The 17,319-nt window shown below is 36.9% G+C and overlaps 1 protein-coding gene across 1 annotated transcript; it reads right to left on the bottom strand.

Annotated features, from left to right (window-relative positions):
* Nucleotides 1-15,906: 15,906 nt before the first annotated feature.
* Nucleotides 15,907-16,535, bottom strand: LOC143580382 (oleosin G-like). Its single transcript, XM_077063425.1, has one exon. It carries the CDS (start codon nucleotides 16,533-16,535, stop codon nucleotides 16,053-16,055), a length of 483 nt encoding a protein of 160 aa, XP_076919540.1. The 3' UTR covers nucleotides 15,907-16,052.
* Between the last annotated feature and the right edge of the window lie 784 nt (nucleotides 16,536-17,319).

The following is a 17,319-nucleotide window of genomic DNA, read 5'->3' as shown; positions in this document are numbered from 1 at the left end:
ACCCCCTGCAGGTTTTTGTTCTTTCAAGATTCATGTACTCCAACGATTACTATTGAATATAAAAAAAACTAATTGTTTTTATTAGTAGTATAAGGATCAGTTTGTAATCGTTATAGTTTGGGGTCAAAGTATGTAATTGTAATCAGGAAGGGCCCTAATGTAAATAGATGCAGCAGGTCTTTTACCCAAACGGTGTGTTCACTTTGGAGACGTCGGTTCACATTGTTTAAGACGGGCCGATCATTTTTAACAAATTGATGTGACTGAAGCTCAGTAATCAGAAACAAAATTTCCTAGGTTGTTAGTGTGAAATAATTGTTGGAGAGAAACCATTGACACAGAGAATAAAAGATTATTGAAAGTATTTTATTGAACTTTATCATAGTTATGCATTCTTGGATCACTTATAGTACTAAAAACATTATACAAAAATATTTGACATAAATGAAATCATAAAAATAAAATAACTAGTAGAAGTTGAAATGAAAATAACTTAAAACTCTTCGTCAACCCACAATTAAGATTAAACATTTCAGTCACCTCCTTAATCTTTATTTGCATCTTTTAAGGTGTTGTTTGTTTTTTTAGAGGTAAAATGTCTGCAGTCTGCGGATCATATTTGCAAACATCTGCAGCAGAAGAGGTGGACCAAATTTCTGCAGTCTGCAACTGTTTGTTTTTTAGCGTCTGCACACTGCTATAATAAACAGAATCCCGACCGAATCCTTTGCCTTTTCCGCATCCGGTCCCGTACATAATCAAAGGTCCTTTACGAGAGATATACCTCCTGTTCCTCATCTTCCCTTTTCCCGGACAAATCCCGACCGAATCCTTCGCCTTTTTCACATCCGGATACACCCCGATCTGCTTCAAAACATTAAATGTGTTCTGGGTTTTCTCCACACCTTCAGCAGAATCACTAACAACCAACGGTAGTTCCGGAACAGACTCAATACGGTGTCCAAGCGCCATAACCAACGGTGGAGGTCGCCAAAGGTGCGGCGCCGGCAGTGGAGGTCACGGTGGTGCGGCGTCGGCTGTGGAGGAGATGGTAAGGGAGAAGATGAAGGGGAGGAGATGTAGAATGAAAGGGGGCTAGGGGTTTGAATAAGATAGAAGATGGAGAAGACTTGAAAAGAGGAAGGTCCATGTCTTCTAGGATAAGAGGGCGCGAAGACGTTTTTTAATGAAATGTCTTCAAAAAAAGAAACAGTTTGCGAGCCTAAAGGACTGCGTGTGGTCTGCACGGTGCAGACATAAGAGGCCAGGAAGATCTTCAGACAAAAAACAAACACCACCTAAGGCTATGTGTAGTGGATGAGCTACAAAATGAGACGATCAGCTAATAGAGAGTTTTTGTTTTAGGGATGTAATGGTTTTGTAGCCTCATCTTGCCGCATGGCGCCCAGTCATCTTTATTTGGTTTTCTTTTTATAATCAAATTAAACAAATAAAAACTCATTAAATTAAATGAAAGAAAAATACATTAAAATTAAAAAAAGAAATACCTAAAAAAATACTTAACCAAAAACAAATAGCATAAAACTAAAAACCATAATATTCGCGCATTTTTTGCACTCGTCGTTCTTCCAACAATGCGACCTCTTTGTTAAACCCATTTGGGACGAGGAACTCGTAGTCTCGTCCCATTTGCCGCAATTCATATAGATTGGCTAACCGTTCGTTGGTTTGGTTAGTTTGTTGGAAGGTAGCGGTATGTTTCATGCTATGGGTTTCGGAACAACCGAACACTTCATTTAGTTCAATTTCTTCGTTGGCCCCCACATCAGCTCGTAACGATGACGAACCCTCCACATATTTCGTATTCTTTTTCCTTCCTCTCCCGCGGGGTCGAGGCAACTCTTGTACGTCGTCGTCGTCTAAATTAACCCCATCATCCTTGTCTTCGTCAACGAGGTTGTAGCTACGACTATCGGAGGGTATTGCAGGTGTGTTCGGATTTGTCGAAGACGAGGTCATCGACTTTTTTGTAGCCCGGGATGATGCGCCGGATTGTCGAGCGACCAGAACGGTGGCTGCCCCTTTCTATTTCGGGCAAACCCGAAGTTTCTCCCAAGCTTAAATGGCTTCCCTTGCCGCCCTTCATGGTACCCTTAAGTTTGAATGTCGCTTAGCGCTTGAGATTTGATGTTGGCGCCATTTTGCCCACTACGCCAACCGTGTTCATTCAGTCGGCTGTATATCCTAGCATATTTTTGGCATTCTTGATTGTTGACCTTCCAATGGGATTGAACCGCTTCTTTACCCCAGAATTTTTCCGCTTAGCCCGTTAGCCTAAGCCAAGCTTCGGATATTTTCATCCAAAATATACCGGCGGCTTGAAAGTTTGCTACAATTAAAATTGTTTTCACAATTAATATTAATTTTAAATAAATACTAAATAAAGTTAAATAAATACTTCATATTAATAACTTACCAACGTCGGGATCCTCCGAAATGGTGATCCTAGCTTTTGTGAGAGCTAGTTCCTTCTCCTCCGTCCATGGCTTGTATTGCTCACGTGGCGCCACTGGCTCCCCCGGTTTTCTTTTTGTGTTTACGGGCTGCCTTTTGGGTTGAACTGGAGGCCCGTGTTGTTTGAGTCTCCGGGATCATCACGGGCTCCGGCTACTGTAGGCTAGACCTGAACATCGGCATGGGTTTTGGGAGTTCAGAAAGTTGGCGTACATGTTTAAGTTCGGGTCGGGAAAAGGAAATTGATAGTTTAGGTTCGGTTGGTTTCCGAAGTTCGGGAACCATGGAAAGTTTACGCTTGGTTGGTTCGGTTGGTTTTGCAGAGCATGGAATTGCCCAAAAGTGGGGAACAGATAGGCCGTGTTGTTTCTATGATTCATTTTTGTAGGTTATTTTGGAGAATAGATGTCTTTTTGTATGAAATATTGATGTTGTTGGAGACGAAGCTGGAGAAGAAGAGGGTATATGTATATATATTGTTTTGTTTTTTTTTAAAAAAAAATCATGACCTTTGAAACGGTAAAAAAAATAAAATAATAATATTCTTCACAAATCATCGGCGACAAAAACACACCCCCCCTTGTCGCCCCTTTTATCACCGGGGGGGGGGGGTGTTCCACCTCATTATTGCCCCCGTCGCCCCATATACTCGCCCACTACACACCGCCTAAGTCCAACAACACGTCTCCCATTTCAATACATTCACGTATAAAATGTAATTGAGTGTTTATGTGTTTACTTCTTCCATGGAAAATTGAGTTCTTCAAAAGAGCTATAGCCGAGTTGTTGTACATGTAGTAGAACAGGTTTTTCTTTGTCTTTAGTTAAATCACTCAACAAACCTTTTAACCAAATTTCCTGCTAAGTTGTTGTCGTCGCTACCAGGAACTCCGATTCACAAGATGAAAGACCAACAGTCATTGTTTTTGGAATTCCATGAAATTAAAGCAATGCCAAAATAAAACAAACTACTGGTTGTGCGTCGTCCATCACTTGGATATGATACACGACTACTATCACTATTACAAACAAGGTCATTTCCTCTATCATGTCTATATCGAATGCTCGTGTTAATTGTACCTTTAACATACCTTAGCATGTGCTTCACTAAATTTAAGTGTGTGAATTTTGGGCTCGTGCATAAAATGACTAGCCACCCTGACCGAGTAAGGCAAGTTCGGTTAGGTGTGTAGTAAATACCCTAAGCTACCAACTATGCGTATATAAATAGTTCCATCCACCGTCTCCCCTTCATCCTCTTCATTCACTTGTAAACGTGGTTCCATTGGGTATCTTGAGGAGTTGCAGTCAAGCATGCATGCGCCCTTCAATATCTTCTTGGCATAAAAACTAAACCTAGCCTAGACTCTCCTAATGCTAGACCACTAAACAAGCAAGTGTACCTATCGACTGTTATAAAGCCTAATGAAGTCCGGATATCGAACCCACAGGACACTAGCGACACCTAGAGTAAACTCTGACTAAATTAAACTAAACTGAATTAATTGACTTTTGTGTTTTTTTTTATTATTAAATATAAATTAAAACATACTTAAAACAAAAACTAACACGAAAACTAGACACGAACAAATCGGACCGGAACTTATATAGGGGAAAGCAACTACCTAGGCAAGGAATCCTACTAGTAAACTCATAAACTCTAAGAATTGGATCTATGATCGGTAACCGGGTTATAAAAGTATGAAACTTAAGGAATAACTAAAGTACGCTAGATAACATCCTTGTCTTACCAACAATACCTAAGAACCCTAAATATCATGTAAAGCTCAACGGTTTAATGGTTCGAATCTCCTTGTGGTCTCACCTTACCTAACTATACTAAGGTACCCAAAGATTAAATTACCTCCCGATCTCTCTAATCACAAAACACCCTAAGGCGTAAAGGAGTATTCTTTTTAAATTCGGTTATAATTCTGATCCGTAAGAATCTAAAGAAGTCTAGGGTAATTCACTCCCGTGCAATCACTACCCAAACCCGCAAAAGACCAAAACAAACGACACTCAATTACCTCCCGGTTCCTCAATTGGAAAAATATAAGGTATCTCTAAACTCTCAATTACCATTCCTATGGAATATGTCGACTATAAACCATAAACTAGTTACAAACACACAGTAAGCAACATAATACGCATCCATACATGAAAGACGTTCACAAAGACGCATATTGAACAATAAATTGATCCTAAATTAATACCAAATACGCATAAGCATCACAACCAAAGATAATAAAAACTTTACCAAAGTAAAACCAATCAATAAACAATCCAAAACCAAAAATAAAACGAGTCTAACAAGTCACAGTTCATCGTAAAAGAAATAATATTAATTAAGCCATCTGAGCTTAAATTAATTGAACTGTGTGCCTTCTTGCTTATTAATTCTTTTTTCCTTTCTTTGACTTTTGCTTTGGCCGTGAGATTTTTTTCAGTAGCCAAGCTGCTCGTTTTTTGTTTATTCTTCCGTACTTCCGCCGCAAATAAGGGCGGATCCCCCACACAATTCTTTTTTCTTTTTTTCTTTTTATAATAATAGATAAAAATAGGGTTTTAATAATTTCTAAAATTAACAAAAGCCATACTCCAGCACTCCAGCCCAAAATCATGGTCCATGAATTCTTTGAAGTTCATAACTAATTCATTCATTTATATCTTTTGATGTTCAGCTCAAAATCTTCGTATCTAAAATAAAGTAAAATCAACATAAAATAATATTCAATGATTTCAACGTTGGTGTGGTTGAAATCCACATTATTTGATTATAAGTAATATTATTTAGGTACTTAATTTCAACAACTAGTTATACTAATCATATAAATAAGACGTGTTAAAAGTTACGTTTGTCGATCTCAAATTTAGTAAAAGTGTATCTTTTTGCTCGTTGCCTATTCAAATCTTTAAACTTTCAATATGAACTAGAAATGTCTATAAATTAATAAAACAACCCTAAATATACTCAAAGTGTAGGATATATATATATATATATATATATATATATATATATAATATGCATAATTTAGACCATATCAAATTTCCCCACACTTGAACATTTTTCGTCACTGACAAAGTATTTAGAATTGAATCATGATTCGAAACTGATCTTTAAATCATATAGGTTATCTTTAAGCATAAATAAACCCAAAATCCTTGATTTCCGATATTGTTGTCCACTTAAACCCTACCACTGGCCTATCAATCCCTCCCCCCCCAATCATATTTGACGATTAACTTCAAGTGATATAAATAAACCTAAGGGTCTCACACCTAAAGAGTTATAGATTCACCTACCCCATCTCAAGCATAGTCAAGACAATTTAAAACTGGGTTGAAACTGACTGGTTCGGCCTATCACCGTAAGCCAAGAACCCTTTAATGGTAAGAAGAAAATGCACTTAGGTGGAATTTAGATGGATGAAAGGTCAAATGAGGTCGTACGAGCAATACCTAAACCTACAACTATATTCGTGGATTTTGGCCCTGCATTGTTTCACCCGAGCTACAATCCAGTATATGACGGTACCAGGCCTCCAACCTTAGTATTTCCTAAAAAAATATTTATTGACTAAAAACCTCGAACCCTAATATGTATCCTGCGAGTCACCATCCACTTTGTAACACGTAAGCTCTCGACTCCGTCTAGTATGTGCCTTTTGGCCTCTTTTCCCATTTTTTTCTTTTTTTTTAATGAGAATGCTTCTTTGGCATTTTGCATTGTACATAAATTTCTCATCTTTTTTTTTTCTTTTTCTTTTTTCTTTTGAAACAGTTGTACCTTTTAACGTTCGTGAAAATAATACTTTGTGCTCTTAGCCATCTTTTACCTAAAATATATAACTATTTTATAAGCTCATATAAAAATGGACATAGCGGGCACCACCACTCGTTATTTACGTTCATAAAATAGAGTGGTGTGCTAATTTGAGTGCTTTTAATTCTCACCACCTCAAGGTAGTCATATTACGGTAATACTTTTTATGCCTTATTGAATTTTCAGCTTTACTATCCCCCCCCCCCCTAAGGATGAGAACCCACAAAATTTATGATCTATTAGGTGTATTAATAATATTCGAGGGAAACTTTTCAAAGCTAGTTGGGCCTACCGACACATCCCAAGCTAAGTGCATTATCTTTTATTTAATATCTTATATAATAGTAGTTTTGAAAAACCAATCTCGAATTTTTCTATCATTTTCCATTATTTGCAAAAATTTTTATTAAATATTTGGGACATTTTTCAAAAAAAAAATTTCTGATTTACTTTTTTTGGATAAAACGTCAGTTTCCCATCCCCATACTTAAATGTCACATTATCCTCAATGAGACAGGAAAAAGACAAAAATATAAATCAAGCATTCAAATATAAGTAAAGTGGAACAGACTCCCGTGGTAAATATGATAATATTGCCTTACGAGTCGTGTTCCATGCCCTCCAATTCGAACGCAAATAAAAGCATAGCTCAATAAAGTCATCTCTCACGAACAAAAGCAATGATCCGTAAGCAAGCGGAAACGACATCCCCACACTTGAATCAAACATGTTGCATCAATTAGCCAATAACACCCCCGAAGCAGCAACCTGAAAGCAAACCAAGAAACAGTAGCACACGGAAACAAAAATCCCCCAAAATAAAAATAAAAACAAAGACAAAGACAAAAACAAAAACAAAAACATACTACCGGGTTGCCTTCCGTTAAGTGCTAAGTTTACAGAAGAGTCTTAAGCCGGACTCACTCCTAAAATCTCAATCAACAGGCTTTTCTTTTATCAAACCCCGGTCTAACCCGTTTAGTTCCACCCGACCAACATTTTTAAGCAAATAACACATAGTGAAACTAAAAAGTAATTTAAAACATTCGAACGGGTTGGACCACCAATACTTAAACTTACCCGGACCAAACCTAATACGTGGCATAGATGAAGAAAATGGTTATTCTTGCATTTCATTGTTGTCCTATAATTCTTAACGAACCATTTTTGAACCCTCAAAATGTGCTAATCCAAGCAATTTCGCGCCCTATTATGTGGCTTTGCCGATTTCAGTGATGATATACTATCTAGTTCCTCCACAGTCCTGCTAACCTTCATATGATGTGGCGCCTAAACTACCACCATATTCTGATCCTCCTCTGTTGCCAATTCCTATTTTTTTCATTTGGTGCGTGCTTGATCTCCATTGCTGGCTTCCCCATAATTAGTGTCTCTAAGTAGAAAAGATCGCCAACTTGTCCATCTTCTTCGCAAGCTGGTAAACCCACCAATTCATCACCAAACTCCTCCTCCCAAGATGGTACATGCTCCTCCTCTTCGTCATCTTCCATTTGGTCAAGTGACTCCTCAATAGCATTTTCACTCAGATTTGTATAATCCATCGGCTTCAAGTCCATCTCCTCTATCACGCCCTCATCATCATCACTCCAGAAGTCATCATCCACTGGTTCTGCTTCATAGCTACAAAACATGGGATACTAATCGGTAGATTTAACTTCTTGCTGAACCTGAGGTGGGACTGACTCAACCATTATCATCTCTGGTTCCAAAGTGATATCCTCACACACAACCTCATCCTCTTCATAGACGGCATGCTGCTCCTTGTAAGAAAAACTCTCAATTTGATATTTAGCACTTAACTCCTCTAACCTAGCTTCTAGTTCTTCTAATTCACAGAGTCTTTCTATTTCTATCAATTTATCAAGCATCGCTTCCATTTCCTTAAATCTACGGAGTCTGTCTATTTCTATCTACTTATCAAGCATGGCTTCCATTGCCTCTAATTTTCGAACTCTTTCACGTTCCTCTTCTTCAGCTCTTTCTAACTTCATCTCTTTCCAACATCTTCGATATAAAATACTCCTAAACTGACTCGATCTATTAAACGTATTAACTAGACTCGATTAAATAAAACATAAACTAAAATATCCTAAATACGACTAGACACGCTAATCTATGACACGGACTCACAAGACACACCACAACTCAAGACACAAAAAAACCAATTAACCAATTAAGTTCAATCAAAGCTAGTTACGCAATCGCCTAAGTATCCCCGGCAATGGCGCCAAAACCTTGATGTGCAAAACGCGGTATATAAAAACTAAACCTAACCTAGACACTCTAGTTTTAAATTTACAAACCTAGACTCTCCTAATGCAAGACAACTAGACAGGCAAGTGTACCTATCGACTGTAGTAGACCCTAATGAAGTCCGGACATCGAGCCCGCAGGACACTAGCGACACCTAAAGTAGACTCTGACTAAATTAAACTACACTGAATTAGTTGATTTTTGTGTTTTTTTATTACTAATTATAAATTAAAAAATACTTAAACTAAAACTGACACAAAAATTAGACACGAACAAATCGGACTGGAACTTATATAGGGGAAAGCAACTACCTAGGCAAGGAATCCTACTAGTAACTCGTAAACTCTCAGAATTGGATCTATGATCGGTAATCGGATTATAAAAGTATGAAACTTAAGGAACAACTAAAGTACACTAGATCACCTCCCGGTCTCACCAACAATACCTAAGAACCCTAAATATCATGTAAAGCTTAACGGTTTAATGGTTTGGATCTCCTCCCGGTCTCACATTACCTAACTATGCTAAGGTACCCAAAGATTAAATTACCTCACGGTCTCTCTAATCACAAAACACCCTAAGGCATAAAGGGGTATTCTTATTAAATTCGGTTATAATTTTGATCTGTAAGAATCTAAAGAAGTCTATGGTAACTCATCCCATGCAATCACTACCCAAACCCGCAAAAGACCAAAACAAACGACACTCAATTACTTCTCGGTCTCTCAAGTGGCAGAATATAAGGTATCTCTAAACTCTCAGTTATCGTTCCTACGGAATATGTCGATTATAAACCATAAACTAGTTACAAACACACAGTAAGCAACCTAATACGGATCCATACATGAAAGACGTTCACAAAGACGCATATGAAACAATAAATTAATAATCAATTAATACAAAATACGCATAAGCATCAAAACCAAAGATAATAAAAATTTAACAAAGTAAAACCAATCAATTAACAATCCAAAACCAAAAATAAAACGAGTCTAAAAAGTATTCATCTAAACCCAGGCAGTATAATATTTTAGTTTATCATAATAATTGATAAAACAAAGATAAAATATAAGTCACGGTTCATCGTAAAAGAAATAATATTAATTGAGCTACCTGACTTCGAGCTTAAATTAATTGAGCTGTGTGCCTATTTGCCTAATTCTTTTTTCCTTTCTTTGACTTTTTGCCATGAGATTTTTTTCAGCAGCCAAGCTGCTTGTTTTTTGTTTATTCTTCCGTACTTTCGCCGCAAATGGGGCGGGTCCCCCACACAATTCTTTTTTTTATATATATAATAATATGTAATAATAGGGTTTTAATAATTTCCAAAATTAACAAAACTCATACTCCAGCACTCCAGCCCAAAATCTTGGTGTATGAATTCTTTGAAGTCTATAACTAATTCATTCCTTTATATCTTTTGATGTCCGGCTCCAAGTCTTCATATCTAAAATAAATTAAAACCAACATAAAATAATATTAAATGATTTCAACGTTGGTGTGGTTAAATCCAAATTATTTGATTATAAGTAATATTATTTAGGTACTTAATTTCAACAACTAGTTATAATAATCATATAAATAAGGCGTGTTAAAAGTTACGTTTGTCGGTCTCAAATTTAGTAAAAATGTATCTTTTAGCTCGTTGGCTCTTCAAATCTTTAAACTTTCGGTATGAACTAGAAACGTCTATAAATTAATAAAACGACCCTAAATATACTCAAAAGTGTAGGATATATATATATATATATATATATATATATATATATATATATAATATGCATAAATAGACCATATCATACTCCAATACCCAGGTAATATTTGAGGAGATCCTAGTCACTCATGCTAAACTCACCCATCATTTGACACTTAAACTTGTCAATTTAATCTTTACTTGTTCTTGTAAAAATGAGATCATCTAAATAAACGCCAACAATAATTAAAGCGCCTTTTTTAAATGATATACCTTCTGTTCGTTACATATCACTTTAAACTCGTTGAGTTGTTTCACGTATACCTCCTCCTTTAGTTCGTCATTTAAAAATGCAGTCTTAACATCTAAAGGGTGCACTACCCAGCCAAATTTTGATGCTAAAACGAGTATTAAGCGAATTGTTGAGCCTTGCTATGGGAGTAAATACTTCTTCAAAATCAACAACTTGTTTTTTGTGTACCCTTTTGCCACCAATCTCTCTTTCCCAAGTTTCATTTTCTTCTATTGAAATCAATTTAGCCTTCATGGCATCTCGCTAAACGATAAAGTTATTTGCCTCTTTAAAGCTTGCTGGTTCAACATAAAATGCTAGCATGTCTTCTTGAAGCATCACAAAACACCACATTTCTTGGGTTTAATCGAAGGTCTTGTTGACCATCTAAGTGGTATCTGTTCAAGATGTTCTACATATTGCTCACATTTGTTTTCCAGGCTTTCATTATTTTCATCATTCGGTGGGATTATGGGTTGTGAATCAACCTCTTGATCTGGCATCAGCCTTGCTTTGGTTTCTGGAAGTGTGGTTGATGGAGTTCGATGTTCAGCATCACGGTGGATAATAAATTCTGTGGCATTCATGAAAAATCATGTATATCTTAACTGTTACACAAAGATTAAACGATTAGCTGAGCGTTACTGTTTGTGACTTGGATGAATCACGGGGGGGGGGGGGGGGGAGCAAGTGTAAGTTATATATTTATAATAGTGACTAACATAATTGCATTGAAGCCTTAGAATGTAGAAACTAGTTAAATGGAAAGATTTCTGGTTAACAGTACGCTAGAACTAAAGCAAGCATTGTATCATCTATCAAGCAAAAAAAGAGTTATGAAATATTTTTTAACGATGTTTTAAGCAAATTGTAAAAGGATTTTGGATTTTTACAACAAGATGGTACGTATTTTTTAAATTGAAAAATATAGACGAAAAACGCTTGTTTTTGCGTTGCTTACCACACCTGAACTATTTTTTTAGCCAAAAACCAAAATGAACTCGAGATTGATCGTATATGCACACAAAATGAGGAAAAGAAGGAAAAAAGGGGCCTAGGGGCCTCTTGATCCCGATCTGAACAAGGGGGTCCCACCCCGTTGTTTCCTTCTCTTTTAAGCCTCCCCAATCACAACATTTGTAAAATATCTTTGTCTGCTCCAGCTCTTTCTCTACCCTTTTCAGCCAAAATACCAAGGTAAAACTTGATTTTAAATAGCTCTGTATACCAAGATCTATTGCAACTGAACAAACTGAGTTGAGTATAGCTTGTATGCAAAGATCTACTGCAACTGAACAAACTGAGTTGAGTATGACACTTATTTCATGCTCTACTGCAACTGAACAAACTAACTTAATTATGACATGAATGAAAAGAGACTACTGTAATTATACATGACTATATATTGATACATACACACTATGTAGTGCTAGACATAGTTACTTTGGACATTTTGTTGGCGGAAGGGGGGTCACAGTGATTGATTGTGTGTGGGAAATGGAGGCACGCAGCATGAACGAACAGTCAAGGGTTGCAATTTTTCATAATTACATCATAAATATACAAACATACATATGTACATATAAACATATAGATATATATACAAATATACTTATGTACATACATATTTATATACGCGCGTACATACAAAACCATGATTGGTGTGGTACGCATAACTTATTTCCTTGAAACACATGAAACTCACCAACTATTCGTAGTTTACCCGTTTAAACATGTTTTTTCAGGTGTACAGAAAAGTGGAATAGAAAGCTAATATGCTACGTGTTTGACTTGTGACCAATGCGGGGTAAATAGATGCAAGTATTCGAGTTAGATGTAAAGCAGCTAAACGGGCTGGATTTGGTTTGTATCACATAGTTTGTAAACGAAGTTAGAACGATGTAAAATACTGTAAATTAGTTTATATTGTTCTTTATAAACAATGTGATTGATACCAGAGGTGTCTGTTACATTACCGTTTTACGCTTCCGCAATTTGCTAGTCGGGGTGTGACAACAAGTCCTAGCACGAGCCGACTAACATGAGAGAAAATAATCAAAAAAACCCTAATTGAAAAATAATATGACTTAATAATAGATAATGAAATAGAAAATAAAAAGAAAATCCAAGTTCCAGATGATCGGTTATTAAATTGGAGTTTAACGAGAAAATAAACGAACTTGCGGTTTTAATCGAATAAATAATTAAAAATTCAGTTTTTAATACATAACTTCTGTAAAATAGTATCTAATGAGTTTTGATCGGTTCGGTTCGATTAAAATACAAGAACCGAACAATATGGAAAATTATAGTAAATTAAGCGAGTGTTCAGGTTTTATCGTACTCAAACCCGGAACTAGGTCAGATTCGTTTCCAACAAACCATATATATATATATATGCTCTAGAATCATCCTAGAGTTGGTTAATCGAATCATAAACGAGTTAGGAGCTGATTTGGTGAATCAAACAAACCTGTAACACAATTTACGCGTGCAGAGGCACCTTTCGTGTCGCGGCAGGTGCACATGAGCTGTCATCGGGTAGCGCGGCCCAAAACAGCTTGGCTGCTCCTGGTATGTGTCGCGTATCGCAACAACCACACTCACAATTCCGTTGTGTAGTTCGTCGGGGAGTTTCTTGCAGGAAAAAAGATTTGGAAATTGACAGAAATGACCACTGAACTTAATTAAATGCAAATTAAACACGTAAATCACCGAAAATGGAGTTTGTAATTGAGATTGAAATCCACAAATTAATATATCAACATAAAAATTTAAAAATGAAAAACCAAAGCTTTAAAATGGTCGCGTTCCGGGTTTATAAAATGAAAATTGTTACACTTGAGAGTATAGTCATGCCTTTGCACGATCCTTTAAAGAGATAGGAAAAATGTGGAGCCTAAGCGTCATGAGTAACGTTATGAAGCTTTGAACGCGTCACAAATTTCGAGGGATTTAGTGACATTTGCATGAAAGTACATGAGGACTAAATCGTATGGATATCATGAGATTTGATCTCGAAGTGAGTGGCACCGATGTTGGGTCTTGATACTAGAACCAAAAGTATTGATTGACGGTTTTGCAAAATTTGTGTCAGTGCGATCAAGATTTGTCATTTTTGACCAAACTTTTTTCTAAGTCTCAAGTGAAAATCGGCAAGCGTACGGTCAAGATTTGCCAATTTGCCATTTGTCATTAAAACCCATATTAAAGTGCCATGTAGGCAACGAGGCTTTAACAAGTATTCGCTTTTAAAAACCCATTTAGTGATTTAAAGCCCCATTCATGTTAATTTAAAACATATATATTTTTTAATTTTTTAATAAAATTAAACAACATAGTAAAATGAAAAGTAAATAAATAAAATATACTACACCATGTTCGCGTATTTGGCTCTGACTTTTTCCTTACGTTTCTCTAATATAGCTCGTGCAATAGAAGGTCAACTCAAACTGGTTTATTGGATCCCATGGTTTTGGGTTAAATATAAATGTTAAGAAATATTAGGGAAGATGAAATATATAGAAATATGGAAGTATGATTTTTTTGTTGGAGTCAACTGACCGTTGTAAATCATTGCCCATGCCGGCCATTAAAGTGCTGTTAAACAGTGGTGAAATTTGGACGAGTTCGTGTGGGGGGGACTCAAAATGTATTAAGAAAATTGTAAACAGGGGGAGCCCAAATTTTCAACCGAAAACAGGTAATTCAAGTCACGATCAATAATCAAACACGATGTAAACGATTAACTCTCGTTTATATTAATCAGAAAATCTTACTCAAAGAACTATCTAACCCTAACGCGGTTTGACTCTTGATGAACCCTAACTTGGTTGCATATCATCTCTTTCTATAATGTCTAAGCATAACTCGGTTTATATAGACTAATCTAACTTGCTAGACAAGATATTACCTATTATAATTCCATAACAATTAAGAAACATATTGTAATTAGAAAACATAACCAACTATGACCGACTTGTCATTATTAGTCTCTTAAGTTCATCAACTTGTGACTTTGAGTCAAAAATTACGTCCAACAGATTTACACTACGTATACAAATTTTCACACGAAAACGGGTAAATTTACACTACAGTGAAAAAAACAAGGGGGTTCGGGCCACCCCGGGCCCTTACTAAGCTTCGCCATTACTGTCAAACACCCCCTTACCGTCCCGACCGAGTGCACCGGGCGTTAAAACCGGACGACGGCGCGGTGTACAGGGCGTTAAAACCGGGCCACCGAGCCACATGGACGACGCTGTGTACAACCGTTAAAGTCGGATGACGCGGTGTACAGGGCGTTAAAATCAGGCCACATGGACGACGCTGTGTACCAGGCGTTAAAACCGGCCACGTCATGGGCCACGTCACCCATGACGCCCTCTTTTGCGGCCCAGCCTAATGGATTATATCAAACTAGTTTTTAACCCGGCGCGTTGCGCCTGGCAGGTTGGTAAATCCGAACGTTGGTAAGACACAAGCATTACCGGTCTTAAGTGTTGAGGCGGTAAGTTGACATGAATTCGGTCAGTTTCTGTTACATGTGTTATTGTACGGAAACTAAAACAAAAAAAAGTTATAAAAATTGAGATGGAACATTGGGAATAGCGTTGGTCGGTGAAACTCGAGCGTTGGTAAAACCCGAACGTTGTTGGTCCCTGGCGGTGAGTCTCTGCAAATTTGGCTGGGTTTTTCACGTTCGTTATAAAACTGAACTAAAAAAAAAGAATTGTCATTCGGTAAGTTTCGTTATGGTACTATAACTAAAACAAAATACGTTAAGTCTACGCAAAGTATGTCAGTTTTTATCACATTCGTTACGGTATATTGGTATTGAAACTAAACTAATAAAAAACAAACATAACAAAGATAATTTAAAATATAATTATTAAAGTTTAAAATATCAAAGTTTAAAAAAAAAAAACTTGGTCCAATGGAATCTTACCAAATGAACCAATCATAGTCCAACAACGTCAAACTTCTCTTTTATATATATTATTTTATATATATTAGAAATAGTAATACGAACCAACATATTAGAAATAGTAATACGAACCAACAATAGTGGTAGTGGTCATTATTCAAATTGGGTTATGATGTTTATTGTTTTTACAAAAGTGCTTGCGTATTCAAATTGAATTTGGATGATAGAACCACCCAACCTCCTCTAAACAATATTAATATATGTCACACAACCTTTTTAAACTTACCAATTTTCCAACAACATTTTCAACACGTACACCATACAACGTTAAATAAACCAACTTTCTTAGCCACTTGTCTCACTGAACTACATTAGTGACAACTGTCTGAAATCACCGTCAAACTCACAACATGATGTTCAACACCGAAATTTAATTGTTTAAACCTTAAAACACTAAACAAACATTAATCTACATCCAAAAAGAAAAAAAGAAAGAAAAAACTTAAAATAACACAAACTAAACCACAAACACTCTCCGGTTCTTCAAGTCTCCATCCGGTTTATTTTAAGCACCCGGAGCCGCATCTTTCACCTTACTCTGAAGATACCCGCCATATTCGCGGGCATAATCCTTCACATGGCTCGCGGTATCCGCGATCCGGCTCCTGGCATAGTCCACCCGGTCGGAACCGACCGGGTGCAACCCACGGAAATACTTATACAGCCACGCGGCCGCGGCTACAGCGGCCACACCCGAGCCGCAAAACATGAGAAACCCAACAATAACAACAAACACGAGGATGCCAATGGGAACCCATACAGGGCTGGTGAGGATAATGATGGGTGCGAAGAAAATAAGGCCGACAACGGCTACGGTGAGGGTGATTCCGGTGAGGAGGAGCAAGATTGTGCCGGAGATGAGCAGGGTTATTATTCCCATGATTTGGGTTGAGTTGAGGGACTGGTGGCGGAGTCTTTGGATGAATGGTACGGTTCCGGCGTGATCGGGTGGTGGTTGTTGGTGGCCGGAGACGTTCCGATCGGCCATGGTGAGGGTTTGAGTGAGTGAGAGAGGTGAGGAAGTGAATGAAGAGAGTTTGATATGAGAAGGGTTTGGGGACACGTAAAGTGATCATAGGACATGCAAAACGACACGTGGGTTACACGTCATACTATCTTTTGAGGACTTGTTATATTATATGTTTTAAGAAAATGTTATACCATATCATGTGTTTGTTTGTATTTATTTCTATTCGCGTGTCAATATTAATATATAATTATAAATACATGCAGTGGGGAGTTAAATATTATATTTGTATTAATGTATTTCTTTGGTATTTTCTGTGCTTGAATTTATTAACATACTGTGTTAAAGTTTTCGGGGGTCAGGCGGGTTTTACTTTCTTTTAAAAAAATCACTAGCAACATGCACAAATTCAACACAATTAACACATAATTCTAAACATAAATATGTAATTCTAATCAAGCTTAAACATATTACAACATATAAATCTAAACAATCAAACAAAAACTATGATTTTTTTACTCATACTGAATTTGAAAATAATCTGGGAGTTTGTTTGAAAGTGGATCTGAATTGGCCCAACCCGGTAATATATGTTGGGAAATAGGGGTGCAAACGAGCTAACTTGAGCCCGAGCTCGACTAGGCTCGAGCTCGGCTCGTTTAACTTATATAGAGCTCGAGCTCGGCTCATTTCGAGCTCTATTTTCAAAGCTCGAGCTTGGCTCATGAGCAAATTTTGAAGCTCGAGCTCGGCTCGGGCTCAGGTCGTTTATTATTTATCAATTATTTTTTATATAATTATAATT

Source organism: Bidens hawaiensis, unplaced genomic scaffold (assembly GCF_021521415.1).
Source record: "Bidens hawaiensis isolate Kalapana, Puna unplaced genomic scaffold, B.hawaiensis_p1.1 tig00001484_1, whole genome shotgun sequence".
Taxonomy (NCBI): Eukaryota; Viridiplantae; Streptophyta; class Magnoliopsida; order Asterales; family Asteraceae; genus Bidens; species Bidens hawaiensis.
Note: the sequence above shows the minus strand (reverse complement) of the source record. Positions and strands in the feature narration are given on the sequence as shown.

What these genes read in the sequence shown, in the direction of transcription:
- LOC143580382 (XM_077063425.1), bottom strand. Translation starts at nt 16,535, where the DNA reads ATGGCCGATCGGAACGTCTCCGGCCACCAACAACCACCACCCGATCAC.